We start from the raw sequence: 14,127 nt of genomic DNA on the forward strand, positions 1-14,127 counted from the left end.
GGGTGTCCACTCCTGATCCTCGGGGGGGGGGGGCGTGGTGGGGGATGGTCACACGGTGGGGGAAACTGAGGCACACTTACCCAGAAATAGTCACAATAGCTCCACTCGGTCGGTTTCAATAGCTGCTGCTCTGGCATCGTGTCTGGGTGTGGGAACGTCACGCAGTTTATCTGCAGGGCACAGAACAAGAAAGGAAACACCTTGTCTGGGGGGTTGGGAGCAGCTGGGAGGGCTCTGCCCCTGGAACACAGCATTACCGAGGTCTCCCGTTAGCGCCAGCTTGACAGGATGCGCACTGAAGTCCTGGGATGCTCCAGGGGCCCGCATTTCAAATGAGGGGCAACAGTACTCACGCCTACCCCCGAGGGGCTGGAACCGGTCCCAACACTCTGAAGGGCAGTGTAACAGGATCCATCAAAACCGCACATGACCTGAGCCCCCAAACCAGGGACTGCAATTCAAAAAGCACGCCCTACGGATGTATCTGCGTGTGCGTGCAATGACGCACGCATGGTCTTTCAGACCCATCTGTAGCAGCAAAAACACAACCCCACTGTCCATGAGCAGGGGAGTGGTTAAACAGAGCACAGGCCGGGGGCGGGGGGTGGGGGGGCATCTCTGGCATTTGCATGGGCAGCAGAAGACACCGGGAGAAAGTTCTTATGTGTTAATATGGAAGGTGCACCAGGTCCTATTATTAAGTGGGGAAGAAAAAAAACAAGATGTAGAATAGTATTTATAGTATGCTTCCATTTGTGTAGAAAGAGAGGAAGAGAAGAGGAGAAAATATGTACACATTTGGTTATTTATCTATAGAATACTTCTGGAAACTGATAACCTCACCTCCTTCCAGAGAAAGGAACTACTCGGCTGAGAGGTTACCATGTGCGTTTTAATCACCGTATGTATTCTACAAAGAGAGTTGAAAGCGATCACGCAGGGTGTGTGCTTGGGGCTGGCCCTCGCCCAGGAGAGGGCAGTGCAGACATTCCTGGGGCCTGTCTCAGACTTCCTGCCCAAGCATGTCCGCGGTGTCCCAGCTTTCCCCGCCAGGTGGAAATGGTTTTACCACTGCTCTTGCTGGTGTCGCTTCAAGCCCAGGATCCGCTCCTGGGGAGCCTGTTCATTGGAGTTCTTTGTAAGCCTCACCGTGGAGCCGCCTGATGTTCGAGGCAGGAACTGTGCAGAAAACCCTGGGGTTCTGGATAGAGGCCTCAAACTCTAATGTGAGGCAGCTGTGCAAACAGGTGAGATCCCGCCTGCACGGAAACTGCGGTTTGGGGTGGGGGCGACCGGCCTCCGCTTTGGCAAGGGGTGGGGTCTGCGGAGATCTGTGCAACGAGCAGATTCCTCTTGGCTCCTGCTAGCTGTTGGCAAGCCAGCAAGAGTCCAGTGGGTCGTCCATCAGGTGACACGACCCAAGAGAGGCTGAAAATCGGGATGAGTGTGTGAAGCGTCTCCATGTTTAAATGTTGGCACGTAATTCAAAGTTAATGGGAATAATAGTGAGGACAACGTCAATGACAGCACCGTGTAAGGCAAAGCTGAGTCAGGCCCAGGGGCCCCCAGCCTTGACCTCGGGGTCCAGGGGCTCACGGGCGGCTGAGTATATGTAGCATCCCGCCCCGGCTGCCAGGGGCCTGGGTCTCGCTTGCAGTCCCGGAAGGACAGCATGGGAGAAGTCCCAGCCAAGGACAGGAGCCCCCTCCTCCGGGATACACACACCTGGTGGAAGGAAGGGCCAAGATGCCCACTCCAGAGGGAAGTAGGGAGGGGTAGGAAAGACCAGGGGGTAGAGGTGAGGGGGATGGGGAGGATAAGGACTCATCCCTGTCATTGCATCTACCACTTTGTAGGGGACACGGGTCCTTGGATGGACTGGCCAGGGGCCCCAGGGTGCCTGCCCTCTGCCTCTACCAACTCTGGTTTGGGGATGTCTGCTCCCAGCGGGCCCACGGGGATTCCCCCAGTGCTCCTCTGAGCTCTGCACCCCCTGTGGGCAGCCCGAGAACTACACGCCCGCCAGCCCCCTGGTGGGGAGGCAGTTGTAACCACTGGGAATCCCTGAGGAGCCCTTCCCTCGGGCGCCCCACCAGGAGCCTTGCACACATTCCCACGTCATCATCCCAGCAGCCCCACGAGCTGGGTACCATGGGCCTCATTTTACAGGAGGAAACGAAAGATCACAGAAGCTTAGACTCTGATTCCAGGCTGGGCTGACAGCAGAGCTCAAACCTCAACCGCACTGCTATTCAGAGGAACGCTTGCTCATCCACCGAACGCATGCAAACATTTCTCGCGTGCCCCTTGCTAGATCTTTCCAGCACTTTGCACACATACATTTGTAATTACACTTCTCATGACCGTTTAATTGGCCAGACCGTCTGCTCCAGGAGGGGAAGGAGACCCTTTCCCTGCTGTTTCCCTATTCCCTGGCAAGCACAGGCCCCTGAGGAGTGCTCCGAAAGAATTTCTTGGTGCAATGACCAAAGGCCAGAGGCGGACGGAATGGTCTCTGTCCTCGACAGTTTTGTAGCCCCTCAAGGAAGGCAAACAAGTACAGAAGTGATTGCACGACTTTGGGATAAATCTACCACTGGGGTAAGCATGGGCACTGGGACTGCTGGAAGGCCTGGGGCTTGGGGAAAGGACCCTGAGCGAGTTTTAGGGTAATAAGAGAGTGACGGTTAGGCAGACGGGGGATGGGAGGTACAGAGGGTTGCAGGGAGGAAAAGGCCCGGGGTCTGAGGATGCACCCACAGCAGGGGAACGCAGTTAAACTGAGGCCGGAGGGGGGCTTTGCAGGCATGGGAGGCCCAGAAATGTCTAGCAGGACAGTGACCTGACTGGGCTGCTGGTGGGGTGAGCTCTCTGGAGGAAAAACACGGACCTCGGCCACCAGGGAGGCTCCCCCGGGACTGGGAGTCGTGATGGGGGCTCCGAGCCACGCAGCAGAGAGGATAAGCAGAGGAACATGAGAGATTGTGCAGGGAGACCTCCCAGCACCGAGAAGCGAACTCAGTGACTGTCAACCCGGCGGCGATTTTGCTCTCTTACCACCCCACCCCCACCCGGGGGCATTTGGCAAGGCCAATGGAGACATTTGTGGTTACAAAATGTGGAAACATGTGTGGTTGTTACAAAATGGGGGAGGCACTGCTAATAGTCCCTGGCGGGTAGAGGTAAGCATCCCACCATGTGCAGGACTGCCCCCCACCATGAAGAGTAGCCAACCGAAAAGATGAGCAAGTGGGGAAGCTTTCCCCATGGAAACCTCCAGGTGTGGATTCCCGTGTCCCCCTGGGGGACATTTTCCAGGTTAACACCATCTCCAGGACAAAGCCTGCCCTCCTCCCAAAGCCTCCTGGGCAAAGCACGAGCCTTGAAGGCATCCTCCTCCCCGAAAACACAGGGGACGTGCTAAGGAACCGCCTTCTGCTCCGAGAAGAGCTAATAACATACCAGCCATTGCCCCAAGTGCTTTACCCACCAGGTGGCTGCCATTATTATCCCCGTTCTACAGAGGAGCAAAGTAAGGCACAGAGAGGTTAAGCAAGTTCTGCAAGATCACACAGCTTGTGTCATGGGAGAGTCCGTGTCTGAAGTCAGGCAATCCGGCTGTTGTTAACTCTCGTCACGCTACCTTCCACACCCCACCCAAGGCAGGGGCTCGGGTAGGAAGGGGTGCTCAACAGGGAGCAGGAGAGGGGGTATGCCTCTCAGTGACTGTTTGGGAGAAGTTCCGGGAGCCACCCCCACCCTCGCTCCTCCTGAGATCACCGTCCGCGACCAGTAACATCTTCACGCTGACACCAACTGTTTTCTCCAACCCTCAGATACACAGAGTAAGCCCCTCTCTTCCCTGAGGCTCTGCCAGGGCAGCCCCCTGCCAAAACTCTCTGGGGCGTTCTAAGGGGGCTGCAACCACCACTTAAGGCCCTGGCCATAACATCACAGCTGCTGAACACACCTGCGACCCACCCAAGGGGCCTGACGTGGGGAGTCCTGAGCGCATCCCCCGTGGCCCCCAGTCCTGGCCCAGCGCCGAGCTGGGTCCTTCACCCACCTATCTGGCAGCTGGCTCTGAATTTGCTGATGTGGGAGGCTGTGGAGGAGGAGAAGTCAGAGCAACAGGGTCTGTGGAAGCAGAAAAGACCCCAAGGGCTCACCTCCAGCCCACCAGCTCCCCCCCCCCCCCCAGGGATCCAGGGCATCGGATGCGCCACAGCGGGAAGCGGAGGCTAGAGTCCCCCAGATTCCTCTTTCCAGGAGAGGAGTGTGGCTTTGTCATCATCTCCTCTGGAATCCTCTAGATTTCAACCCACCCCACAGCTGGCCCTGCCCGAAGCTTGCTCCAGGCCAGCGCAGGGAGGGAAAGCTGGAATGTCAGAATCAAGTTCAATCCTGGCTCCTCAGCCCCACCTGGATGCCACCGCCCTTTGTTGCCCAGCAAGCATCTGAGCGAATGCCTGCAAACGTCCGCTCGGTGGGATCCGACAACGTGGGAGATTGCTCACCCCGTCCCCACTAGCCCATGCCCCAGGAGCTGGGCACCCCTCCACCCCCCCAACCTCGTCCAGTGGCCCTGCGGGGTCTCCTCCCTGGGAAACTATGAGGTCTGGAGGATCAGAGCCCAGAGGGAGGGCTAGGAACAGGGCTGGGGGGTGGGGATCGAGTGCTCCATGGACAGGAAAGAACAGCAGCTTGCATGCAGGCCTGCATCCATCTCGGCCCGGACACGTGCGGGGTGTCCGGGGACCCCTGGGCGGGCAGCCGGCAGACCCAGCCCAAGGCCGGGGCTCTGCTCCTTGCCTGCTCCGTGCCCTCTGGCCAGTCCCTCCTGTCCTCGGTTTCTCCAGCAAAAATTCCCAGAGGCTTAAGTGTTTATTTAAAACCCCTGGGGGTGTTGGTGACAATGCAAATGTCCCAGTGGGCCCCAGATCAACTAAGTGTCGGTCTAGGAAGGAACCCATGGAGGAACTTGCATTTTAAACACGTGTCCCAGAGGCTAAGGCTGCCGACTCCACTTTGCAGGCTCGCTCTGAGAAGCTCTGATTTAGGTCAGTGGGAAGGCAGAGGGAAGACGAGAGGCAGGGACAGACAATGAACCGGAGAGGAGACTCTGACCAAGTGCCAAGCTCTGGCCCAAAGCCAGGGCACAGCAGGTGACTCGGGCCCCGCGCTGGAGCCCCCAGGACCATCCCCATCAGCCAAGTGCTTTCCACTTTGCATTTGTCCTTTTCACTTTTCCTCTACAATTCTAATATACCGCCCTCCCCTTCTTCTCCCTCTTTCTCCCCCGTTTCTGGGAACTTTAGGGGGCTCCCGCTTTGCCTCTGGGGCATTTTGCGGCACTTTGGAGATGAGGATGATGCCCCGGGAGGTCTGCCCCTGGGGCCGGCTCATGCCCTGCCCCAGGCCCCACGCTCCTCCACAGGCAACCTCCACAGGCAGGGAGAGCACAGGTCTTGAATCCTGATGCACCCCAGCCAGGCGAGGCATGGCTGCCTGCCTCAGTTTTGCCATCTGTAAACAGGGTCGAGAAGATGAGTGCGCACTGAGCACAGTAACTACGTGCCAGGCTCTGTTCTAAGTGCTTTCTGCATACAGACTCATTTAGTCCTCACTCCACCCCCAGGGCACAGACACCCACCATCTCCCCATTGTACAGATGTGGACACTGAGGCACAACGGGGCAGAGAAACTCGCCCCGGGCTTCTGTGCAGCTAGTAGGTGCTTTAACAGTCCCTCTGGCTCCAGAGCCCTTGTTCACAGCCACCACGTGAAGTTGGTCCTGTCACCTTCACCTCACACAGCGAGTGGAGAGCTCAATGAGCCACTCTGAACACTCAGTGCACACCAAAGGGGAAACAATTATTGTTGCTGATGTCACCGCATACCCAACCCTCTTCTTCCAGAGCAGGATTTTCAGCCTGCACAAGCCAGGGAAGCATACCCACTCTCGGTCTCATGTCCGTGGGGGTGGTCAGAATGGCTCAGAACTGCCCCTACTGGAGCCTGGGGGAGCAGGTCCCCCATTCCCGGCCCCCCCCGCACTCACAACCAAGCAGCACATCCAGGACCACACTTCTCACGTCTCTAGTTCTTGCAGTTGGAGCAAGGCATTTGCCCCCTTTCCCCAACACGGGGCTGGGGTGTGTGTGTGTGTGTGTGTTGGGGGGGACCCTCCTCAGCTTGCCCATGGGGTCTTGGTGGGCTTCTGGAAGAGCCCAGGAGGCGGGCTGGCAAGAGCTGCCTGCTCCCGTCCGGAACTCTATTCTTAGGGTGCTTTCTCGTTTTTAACTTTGACACCTTCCACAAGTCACCCCGCATGAAAGCAACCCGCTGTGGCTGTAATTTACATGTCACATCACTGGTGCCGAGCACGGTCCACCCCCTCCAGCCCGCCTGGGCATGTGTACCCCCCACCCCCACCGCCCGCCCTGTGACGATGGCTTCTGCATCATTCCCACCCCGCCTGCACTCGGTCATCCGGAGGGAAAAAAGTGAAAGGTGAAATTAACAGAAGGCACGGGGAGCGGGTGCGGGTAGGAGCAGGGGTGGGGGTGGGAGGCAGGGGGAATTTCCACAACATCCAAGCTTTGGAACTTCCCAGATGCCAGGCTGGGCTTGCACTCGGCGGTCCACATTGCCATGGCAACCGCCCAGCATGGCAGAAGAGCCCCAGCTCGCCCCAACCTGTGGGCACCCAGCGTAAGTCGCTTACCGTGATGGTGTTTTCCTTGCTGTGCTTTTTGCTTGGTGATGAGGATCCCAGGTTCTGGGGAGAGAGGCAAGAGACATCATCGAAGCTGTTCTCCATACTGGACATTTCGGTGTTCTATTCGGGCTCCCCGAAAGCCCCCGTGCTGGGGTAGTTCGGGGATGCGAGCGCGTGCTCCCATTAACCCTCACGTCACCATATTCTGGGAGAGGGCAGGCGGGAGTGCCCCTGACCCCACGCTACTCCTAGGGTGGTGGCTGGGCTTGCAGGCGAATGGAAGGAAGGCTCCAGCACACGCTCTGAGGGAACTGCTCCAAAGCAGGTCTCCCTCCTCTTCTCCCAGTCCCTGATTTGGGGAGTTAACCCCTCAGCTGCCCTCTGCTGGTAAACCGTTCTGCGAGCCGAGCCGCCTGCATCCTCAACCTACAGAAGCTGCCCGGGGGAGCGGAGAGTTAAAGCAGGCCACCACCTCCTGGCACCGAGGACTCAGAACAGGACTTCTGATCTGAATCCCCTGGGGTCCGGCGTATCCAACCTTCAATCCATGCACCGTGCACGGGGGCGCCTGGCCACCTCCGAGACGCGCTGCTCTCCAACCCCGAGAGGCAGGAGGGATTTCTCAGAACAGCTGCCTCTCCGCTTTCATTCATTCAGCCTTTGGATTGCCTTTTTATGTCTTCCCGCTGCCAGCAAATAAACCACTGTCCCAAATACCTCCAAACCCATGGGTCCTAAGCAGCTTGCCCCAGGCCCAGGATGGTTCTGGTACAGAATGTTAAGGCTTACCAGCTAGAAACACCACATTGGTCACAGGAGCCTGTGACCCTAAAGGGGAGGAGGGTCAATTCTGGGTCTTTGCTGCCCCATTATTAGCAGTTACATTAGTGATTCAAGAGGGTCTCTGAGCAGGGCATGTGATGGCCACTCCCATCCTGAGCCACTCGATGAGCGGGGAAGCAGGCTCACCCCAAAGCACGGTCGGGGGCCATTATAGGCTTGTCCTGGGACCCACAGCCTTCTTTCTCTGGTGGAACCTCAGGACGTGGCTGTCAGAGAGGCTTCTCCAGCCAGCCTCAGGGAACCAGATTGGGGGTTGGCACAGCCGCGGACCACCGGCAGGATGAGCATCTGGGCATGGGGGTCAGCCCTGCCTCAGGAGCCCCTCTGCTCACCACACAAAACAGGATCCCAAATCGGGTCCCAGCTGCACCTCCCAGAGCTGACCCAGCAGCCCTCTGGGGGGGGGGGGGAAGGAGGGGGCAGCGCCTCTGAAGCAGAGTCTGGGGGCCTCCCTTGGGGACACACTGATCTACGCTGTGTCATTCATCAAGGCTCCCCTACTTCTGGTAGCTGGTATAGCAACCCCAGCAGGCTCTGGGGCGACTTCAAGCTTGTGACCAACCACAGCTTTGACAGACACTTCCAAAGCATCAACGCATCCAGCTCGCCTACCCTGGACCCTCCCGAGCTATCAGTGGTACCCCAGGGCATTTGCCCAAACTGCGCCACCTGGGAGGATGATGGAGTCCCCGTGGTAGGGGCTCAAGTGCCACTATCCTGTGACAGGTGCAGGGCTCTCTTGCAGGCTCATCCATGCCAGAGAGGGAAATGTGGGAGGGGAGCCTCTGGTGTGGTCAGTGGAGGAAATTTGAGCCCCAGGCTGAATATCTCTTTTCTCTATATTCTTCCAGCTCCCCACTTTGAGGCTGGCTGTTTTCCAAGTGTCTCTGCAGGGGTGGAGAAAGATCTCCATCATCCACAAACCTGGATTTGGGGACCACTGTGTTCGAGGCTCTACAGAATGAAGCCGGACACAGAGGTTGTCATCCTCCCCGTAACTTGGGCCAGGAGGCGAGGGTGAGTAATGGCATTGTAAGGGGACGTTCAACATGTGGGTGCTGGCGCCTTCCCACTCTCTGCCCTCCTGGTGATGCAGTCTCAGCCAGGGCTGGGCAGGGGGTGACCCCAGGCTCCTCCAGGCACCTCGGGCTCTGTGCTTGCTGCCAATGGCCCGTGGCTATTGTTCCAACATCATCCACATAAATATATGTCATATATATGCACTGTATATACACACGTGTATATGTCCATATATCACACACACATATCCCAGTAGCACTTCATGAAAGGGCCCCAAAGGAATGACTCCTCCATCACAGGGAGACTACCTACTAGCTAGAAGTTGGTTTCTAAATATTATTCCGTACTAAGAGGAACCGGGCTCCTTGGAGAAATAGCTCGTTCCAGATGCCGGGTCGATCTGGAACATCTTATTATTCTGGGAGGTTAGAGACCGTGCAAAGAATGATGTGATCCCGCAAAAGGACCCAGGCGCCTGCAGAAATAAGTTCCAACAAGCCAAATTTGGGACAATTTGAGCATGATTATGAATAATGACTACAAATGAGTAACTTCAAAAGGCAGTGAGAGAGAGGGGGGGAGCATTTCTTTATGGAAGGATGCCCATTAAAAATGGATAAAGCACCACAAAATCACCATTTGCAAACCCTAACGTCAAAATGGATTCAGGCCACAGTCACCAAGGATGCTCAAGGCATTGAGCGACAAGCCTGTGAAGGAACAGGAGATGCCCATGGTCTCACACTATCATCCCCCCAATTACTGGCTTATTAAAAAGGGAAAACGTACCCTTGCAAAGGGATCATCACATTAACCAGGAGCTCAAACTCCCGGTTAGCATCACTGGAAGGGTGCTAACCTGGGAGGCCCCAGGTGGTAGATATTCTTGCCAGAGATGTTAGCCCCAAGTCTAAGCATAAGAAAACAATTAGACTAAGCACGTGGGTCATTCTAAACTGAGCTGGTCTCTTCCCAAATAGAGTCACCATGGGTTAAGACAAAAGACCAAATGTGTGGCGAATACAGTCTAGATTAAAAGAAGCTAAAAGCCAGAAATGAGATGAAATCGTAAATCCCCACGATGGAATACTATTTGGCCAAAAAAAAGGAACATGGTGCTAATACACCTGCAACATTCATGGACCTTGAAACATTGTTCCAAGTGCAAGAAGCCAGACCCAAAAGACCACATGGGGTGCGATTCTGCGTATATGAACTGTCCAGAAGAGGCAAATCCACGGAGACAGAAAGTAGATTAGTGGGTGCCAAAGGCTTTGGGGATTCTTTCTGGGGTGATGAAAACGCTCTAACCCTGATTATGATGATGATTGTGTAGTTCTGTGACCACCACGCTGTGCATTTTAAATGGCTGAATTGTAGGCTGTGTGAATTACATCTCAATAAAGCCCCCAAAATGGAAACTAAAGAGATCCAGCCAACAATGTATCCACGTGCGAAACTGGAATGGACCCTGGACTGGAGAGAAAAGCAGCTATAAAAGACATGTTGAGGACAAATGGGGAGTCTGAATATGAATTATAGATATTAGATGAAAATACCCAATTAATGTTTTCTTATGTGGGCTAACGATATCCCATTCATGTCTTCCCCTAGAGAGATATGCTCTGAAATGTTCCCAGTTAAAACAAATGTCAGGGGTTCCTGGGTGACTCAGTTGGTTAAGCGTCTGCCTTTGGCTCAGGTCCTGATCTCAGGTCCTGGGATCGAGTCCTATGTTGAGCTCTCTGCTCAGCAGGGAGCATGCTTCTCTCTCTCCCTCTCCTACTCCCCCTGCTTGTGCTCTCTCGCTCTCTCCATCAAACAAATAAAATCTTTTAAAAAATAAAATAAAACAATATATTAGACTTTGTTTTAAAATAATCCCAGGGGAGGGAAGGAATGGGGATATAAATGAAACAAGATTGGCCGAATAATCGTTGCAGTTAAATGATTAGTCCCTAGGACTTTATTATAACATGACTTCTACTTTTCTAAACGTTTGCCAATGTGCATTATAAAAGGTTTTTTGTTTTTTTTTTTTAATGTCTTTTGCCTATGATTCTAGAAAGTTTTTCTCCTTCCCTTTTAAAAAGTCCCTCCCCAGCCTGGTCTCCTCCTCTCGCCTGGGTCACTCTGCCATTACTGTGAGGTGAGAGCCCCGGGAGGTGGTGAGCTACAAAGCAGTGCTGGGTAGACCCACGAGCCCGGGCTGGGCAGGTCTTCTGACCGTCTCCCGGCCCCGTGAATAGCCTGGGTCCCACCTCCTCGGCAGACGGGATCCAGAATGAAACCTCTCAGTGACTTCCCGGTACCGCTGGAATAAACCCAAGCTCCTCACAGTAGGCCGGTACAGACTCCTCCAGCCCCCGCCCCCCTTCCGCCCTCCCTGCACCTGCTGATTCAGGAAATCACAGCCCCACTCAGCCTCTGCGGGTTCACTGAAACCACCGCTTTCCTTCACCTCCTCTAGGCATCCACATGTGCTGTTCCCTCCACCTGGAAGGCTATTCCCCACCACCACCCTGGGCCCAGCTAACCCCTCGCTCATCTGTCCAGTCTTAGCTTACTCTCGCTTCTTCTGGAGCCCGTCACTGACATTTCCCGCACCCCCTGCGGCCACCCGAGCAGGTGCCCAGAGCACAGACTTCCTCCAGCACTTACCACGGCCGACACGAAATGATCATTTATCTCCTGTCTCCTCCGGCACCAGTTACAAGCCTCCGCCCAGGCAGGGGCTCTGTTTGCCTGTGACTCAGAGCCTGGCCACGAAGGAGATGCTCAAAGGAACACGTGTAGCTGGACTGAGGAGGGTCCCCATTAGGTGGGTGAATCTCAGCATCTTACCGCCACCTCAAGCTCCCTTCTCCAATGGGACCCTGAACTTTCGAAGCCCTCGGTCCCACCCCCTTTCTCCTCTCGCACGTAGGGTAGGAAGCCAGAACAACGGAAAGGTTGGTCACAAAAGGGCCCGGGCTCTGGTGGGCAGGTCTCTTACCCGCCCCCATACCCACTCCACCTGCACAGGGATCAGAGGGGTCCCTCCACCGGCAGGCAGGCAGGGGACAGGCCAGGACGTGCTTCTGCAAAGGAGGCCAGCAAAACTCAGGTCTCTGATGCCCCAGCCTCCCAGGCCGGTGGGCCCCATTTATACGGTATCTGGGCAGCCCGCCCCAGGGTTGCCGGCCAGAAACCTCCACTGGGTGGCACCAGATCAACACCACCTGTGCCCAGCCATCTGGTCTCCCAGGACTAGGGAAAGAGCAGGTAGGCACCCCCCCGGGTCTTCAGGGCACCCAGCCAGCAGTCCTGCCCATGACAGGGCGCAGTAGGGACACGTTCCCCCTGCCCCAACATTCTAATCTCCCTGATGAGTTTGCTTAAGGAGGAACAGCTCACAGAAAAAAGAACACACAGGGCTTTGAGCAAGCCCTGGGCAAGCCGCTTAACCCACCCCCAACCCTGTATCTCAAATGGCCCTGTGTTCGTTTGCTCATTCATTCATTGTTCAGGTATTACTACGCCATAATTGTTATCCATTCTAACTGGCAGCCTGGGACCGTGTGAGTAAACACTACACTCACCAAAGAGCGCTGTATATACTTTTGGGGATCATTTGTTGGCGGCACTCTCCGTAAACACTAAAACTTCTCATCCTAGGGGGGCGCCTGGGTGGCTCAGTCATTAAGCATCTGCCTTCGGCTCTGGTCATGATCCCAGGGTCCTGGGATCGAGCCCCGCATCGGGCTCCCTGCTCTGCGGGAGGCCTGCTTCTCCCTCTCCCACTCCCCCTGCTTGTGTTCCCTCTCTCGCTGTGTCTCTCTCTGTCAAATAAATAAAATAAAAAATAAAAATAAAAATAAATTAAAAAAAATTTTTTTTTTAAAACTTCTCATCCTAGGGGCGCCTGGGTGGCTCAGTCGGTGAAGCGTCTGCCTTCGGCTCAGGTCATGATCTCAGGGTTCTGGGATCAAGCCCCACATCGGGCTCCCTGCTCGACAGAGAGCCTGCTTCTCCCTCTCCCTCTGCTCCCCCTGCTTGTGCTCACTCTCCCTCTGTCAAATGAATAAATAAAATCTTTCTAAAAAAAAAAAAAAAAAACCTTCTCATCCTATTTCTGCAATTGGCTCCAAGCACCTTTGTGGAGAGCCTTCCATTGCCTAAAAAAAATAATATGCTACTTTCCAGTTCTGGGAACTGGTGAACAACCGTATTTGTTCTCTCCGCGCACTGCGTTATTTTTGTTACTTTGCTGATACCTCAACTTTCCACGTTATCATCTGGAAAGAATCCACTCCACCTGCTCCTTAAAACAGTTGCTTCCTGCCCCCCTCCCGGGTCTCCACAGCTGGCCTACCCCGCATCCCCAAGTACCAGCACCCTGCTTCTCATAATGTGCACGGTACCTGCCCTCTACTCAAGTAAAATGTGTTCATTTTAAGAAACGTGCAAGATCCTGCAAAGTATAAAGAAAATAAAAAGTACTTTAGACCAAGGTTTCTCAACCTCAATACCACTGTATTTTCGAACTGGATAATTCTTTGTTGTGGGGGCAGTCCTGTGCTGTATGGGATGACTGGTCATATTCCAGAACCCTCCTCACTAGCTGCCAGCCAGCAGTACTCCCTCCCCAGCCGTGACAACCAAAACGTCTCCAAACAAATGTCCCCGATGGAGAATCAGCCTTAGACGCAGATAGGACCAACATCACCGTTCTGATTTCTTTTTCTTCTAGTCCTTTGTCTTCATGAACATGTGATTTCCTCCTCGCAAATAAGACTGGCTGTGTATGGAGTGTGTGTGCTACTTTTCCCACTCAGTATTAGGTTCTCAGCCTTTTCCTAAATTCATGACATTTTCTTCAGAAATGGGCTTTCTCATGTCTGCATCATAGAACGGGCTGGCTATGCGGGGCCAAAATCCACTGTATCCAGCTCCCCTGTTGCTGGACAGTTTGGTTGGGTCTACTACTGCAGAGCTGTAAGGGAAACGTTTCCCACACAAATCAGAATCCCTGAATGTATTCCAAGAACAGATGCTGGAGGGCGATGTTCCTGGGTCCAAGCAGCTTCCAAGGTTATAGCAATAAATGTTAAAAAAAAACAAAAAAGTTCGGGAACAACTTCACAGTATTTTGGGGCTGGGGGGTAGCGCCGGCTTGGTCAGGTTATGCGATAACATAGCAGAATTTAGGCTGGTGTCTTCAGAAAACAGTCCGCAGTCAGGTGGTAAATCAGCTTCATGCCAAATAGACTGATAAAGGCTGTGTTGCAAAGGCTTGGGGCGGGGGGGGGGGGGGGGGGTTGCTCGGCAGAAAACACACAATACCAGGGCTGTGTGTGATGTGTGCCATGAGCAGGGGCGTGAAGGGAACGAACACACACACACACACACACACACACACACACACACACGCTGTGCAGTATCAACCAGGCCCAGATCCTCCTCGCTCAAGGCACGGTCCTCTGACCAGCATCCCCAGCATCCCCAGCATCATCAAGCATCATCAGCATCACCAGCATCCCCAGCATCCCCAGCTTCACCAG

The 14,127-nt window shown here is 54.7% G+C and overlaps 1 protein-coding gene across 5 annotated transcripts in view; it reads right to left on the reverse strand.

Annotated features, from left to right (window-relative positions):
* The window catches only part of GAS7 (growth arrest specific 7), a 203,445-nt gene that overhangs the window by 30,181 nt on the left and 159,137 nt on the right, over nt 1–14,127 (reverse strand). For all 5 annotated transcript variants that reach the window (XM_021694760.2, XM_021694759.2, XM_021694763.2 and 2 more), the window contains exons 5-6: nt 6,728–6,781; nt 81–170 (exon numbers count right to left, since the gene is read on the reverse strand). In XM_021694760.2, coding sequence (XP_021550435.1) covers nt 81–170; nt 6,728–6,781 — 144 coding nt within the window. The remainder of the gene's footprint in view (nt 1–80; nt 171–6,727; nt 6,782–14,127) is intronic.

This window comes from Neomonachus schauinslandi, chromosome 15 (genome assembly GCF_002201575.2).
Source record: "Neomonachus schauinslandi chromosome 15, ASM220157v2, whole genome shotgun sequence".
In the NCBI taxonomy this organism is placed as follows: Eukaryota; Metazoa; Chordata; class Mammalia; order Carnivora; family Phocidae; genus Neomonachus; species Neomonachus schauinslandi.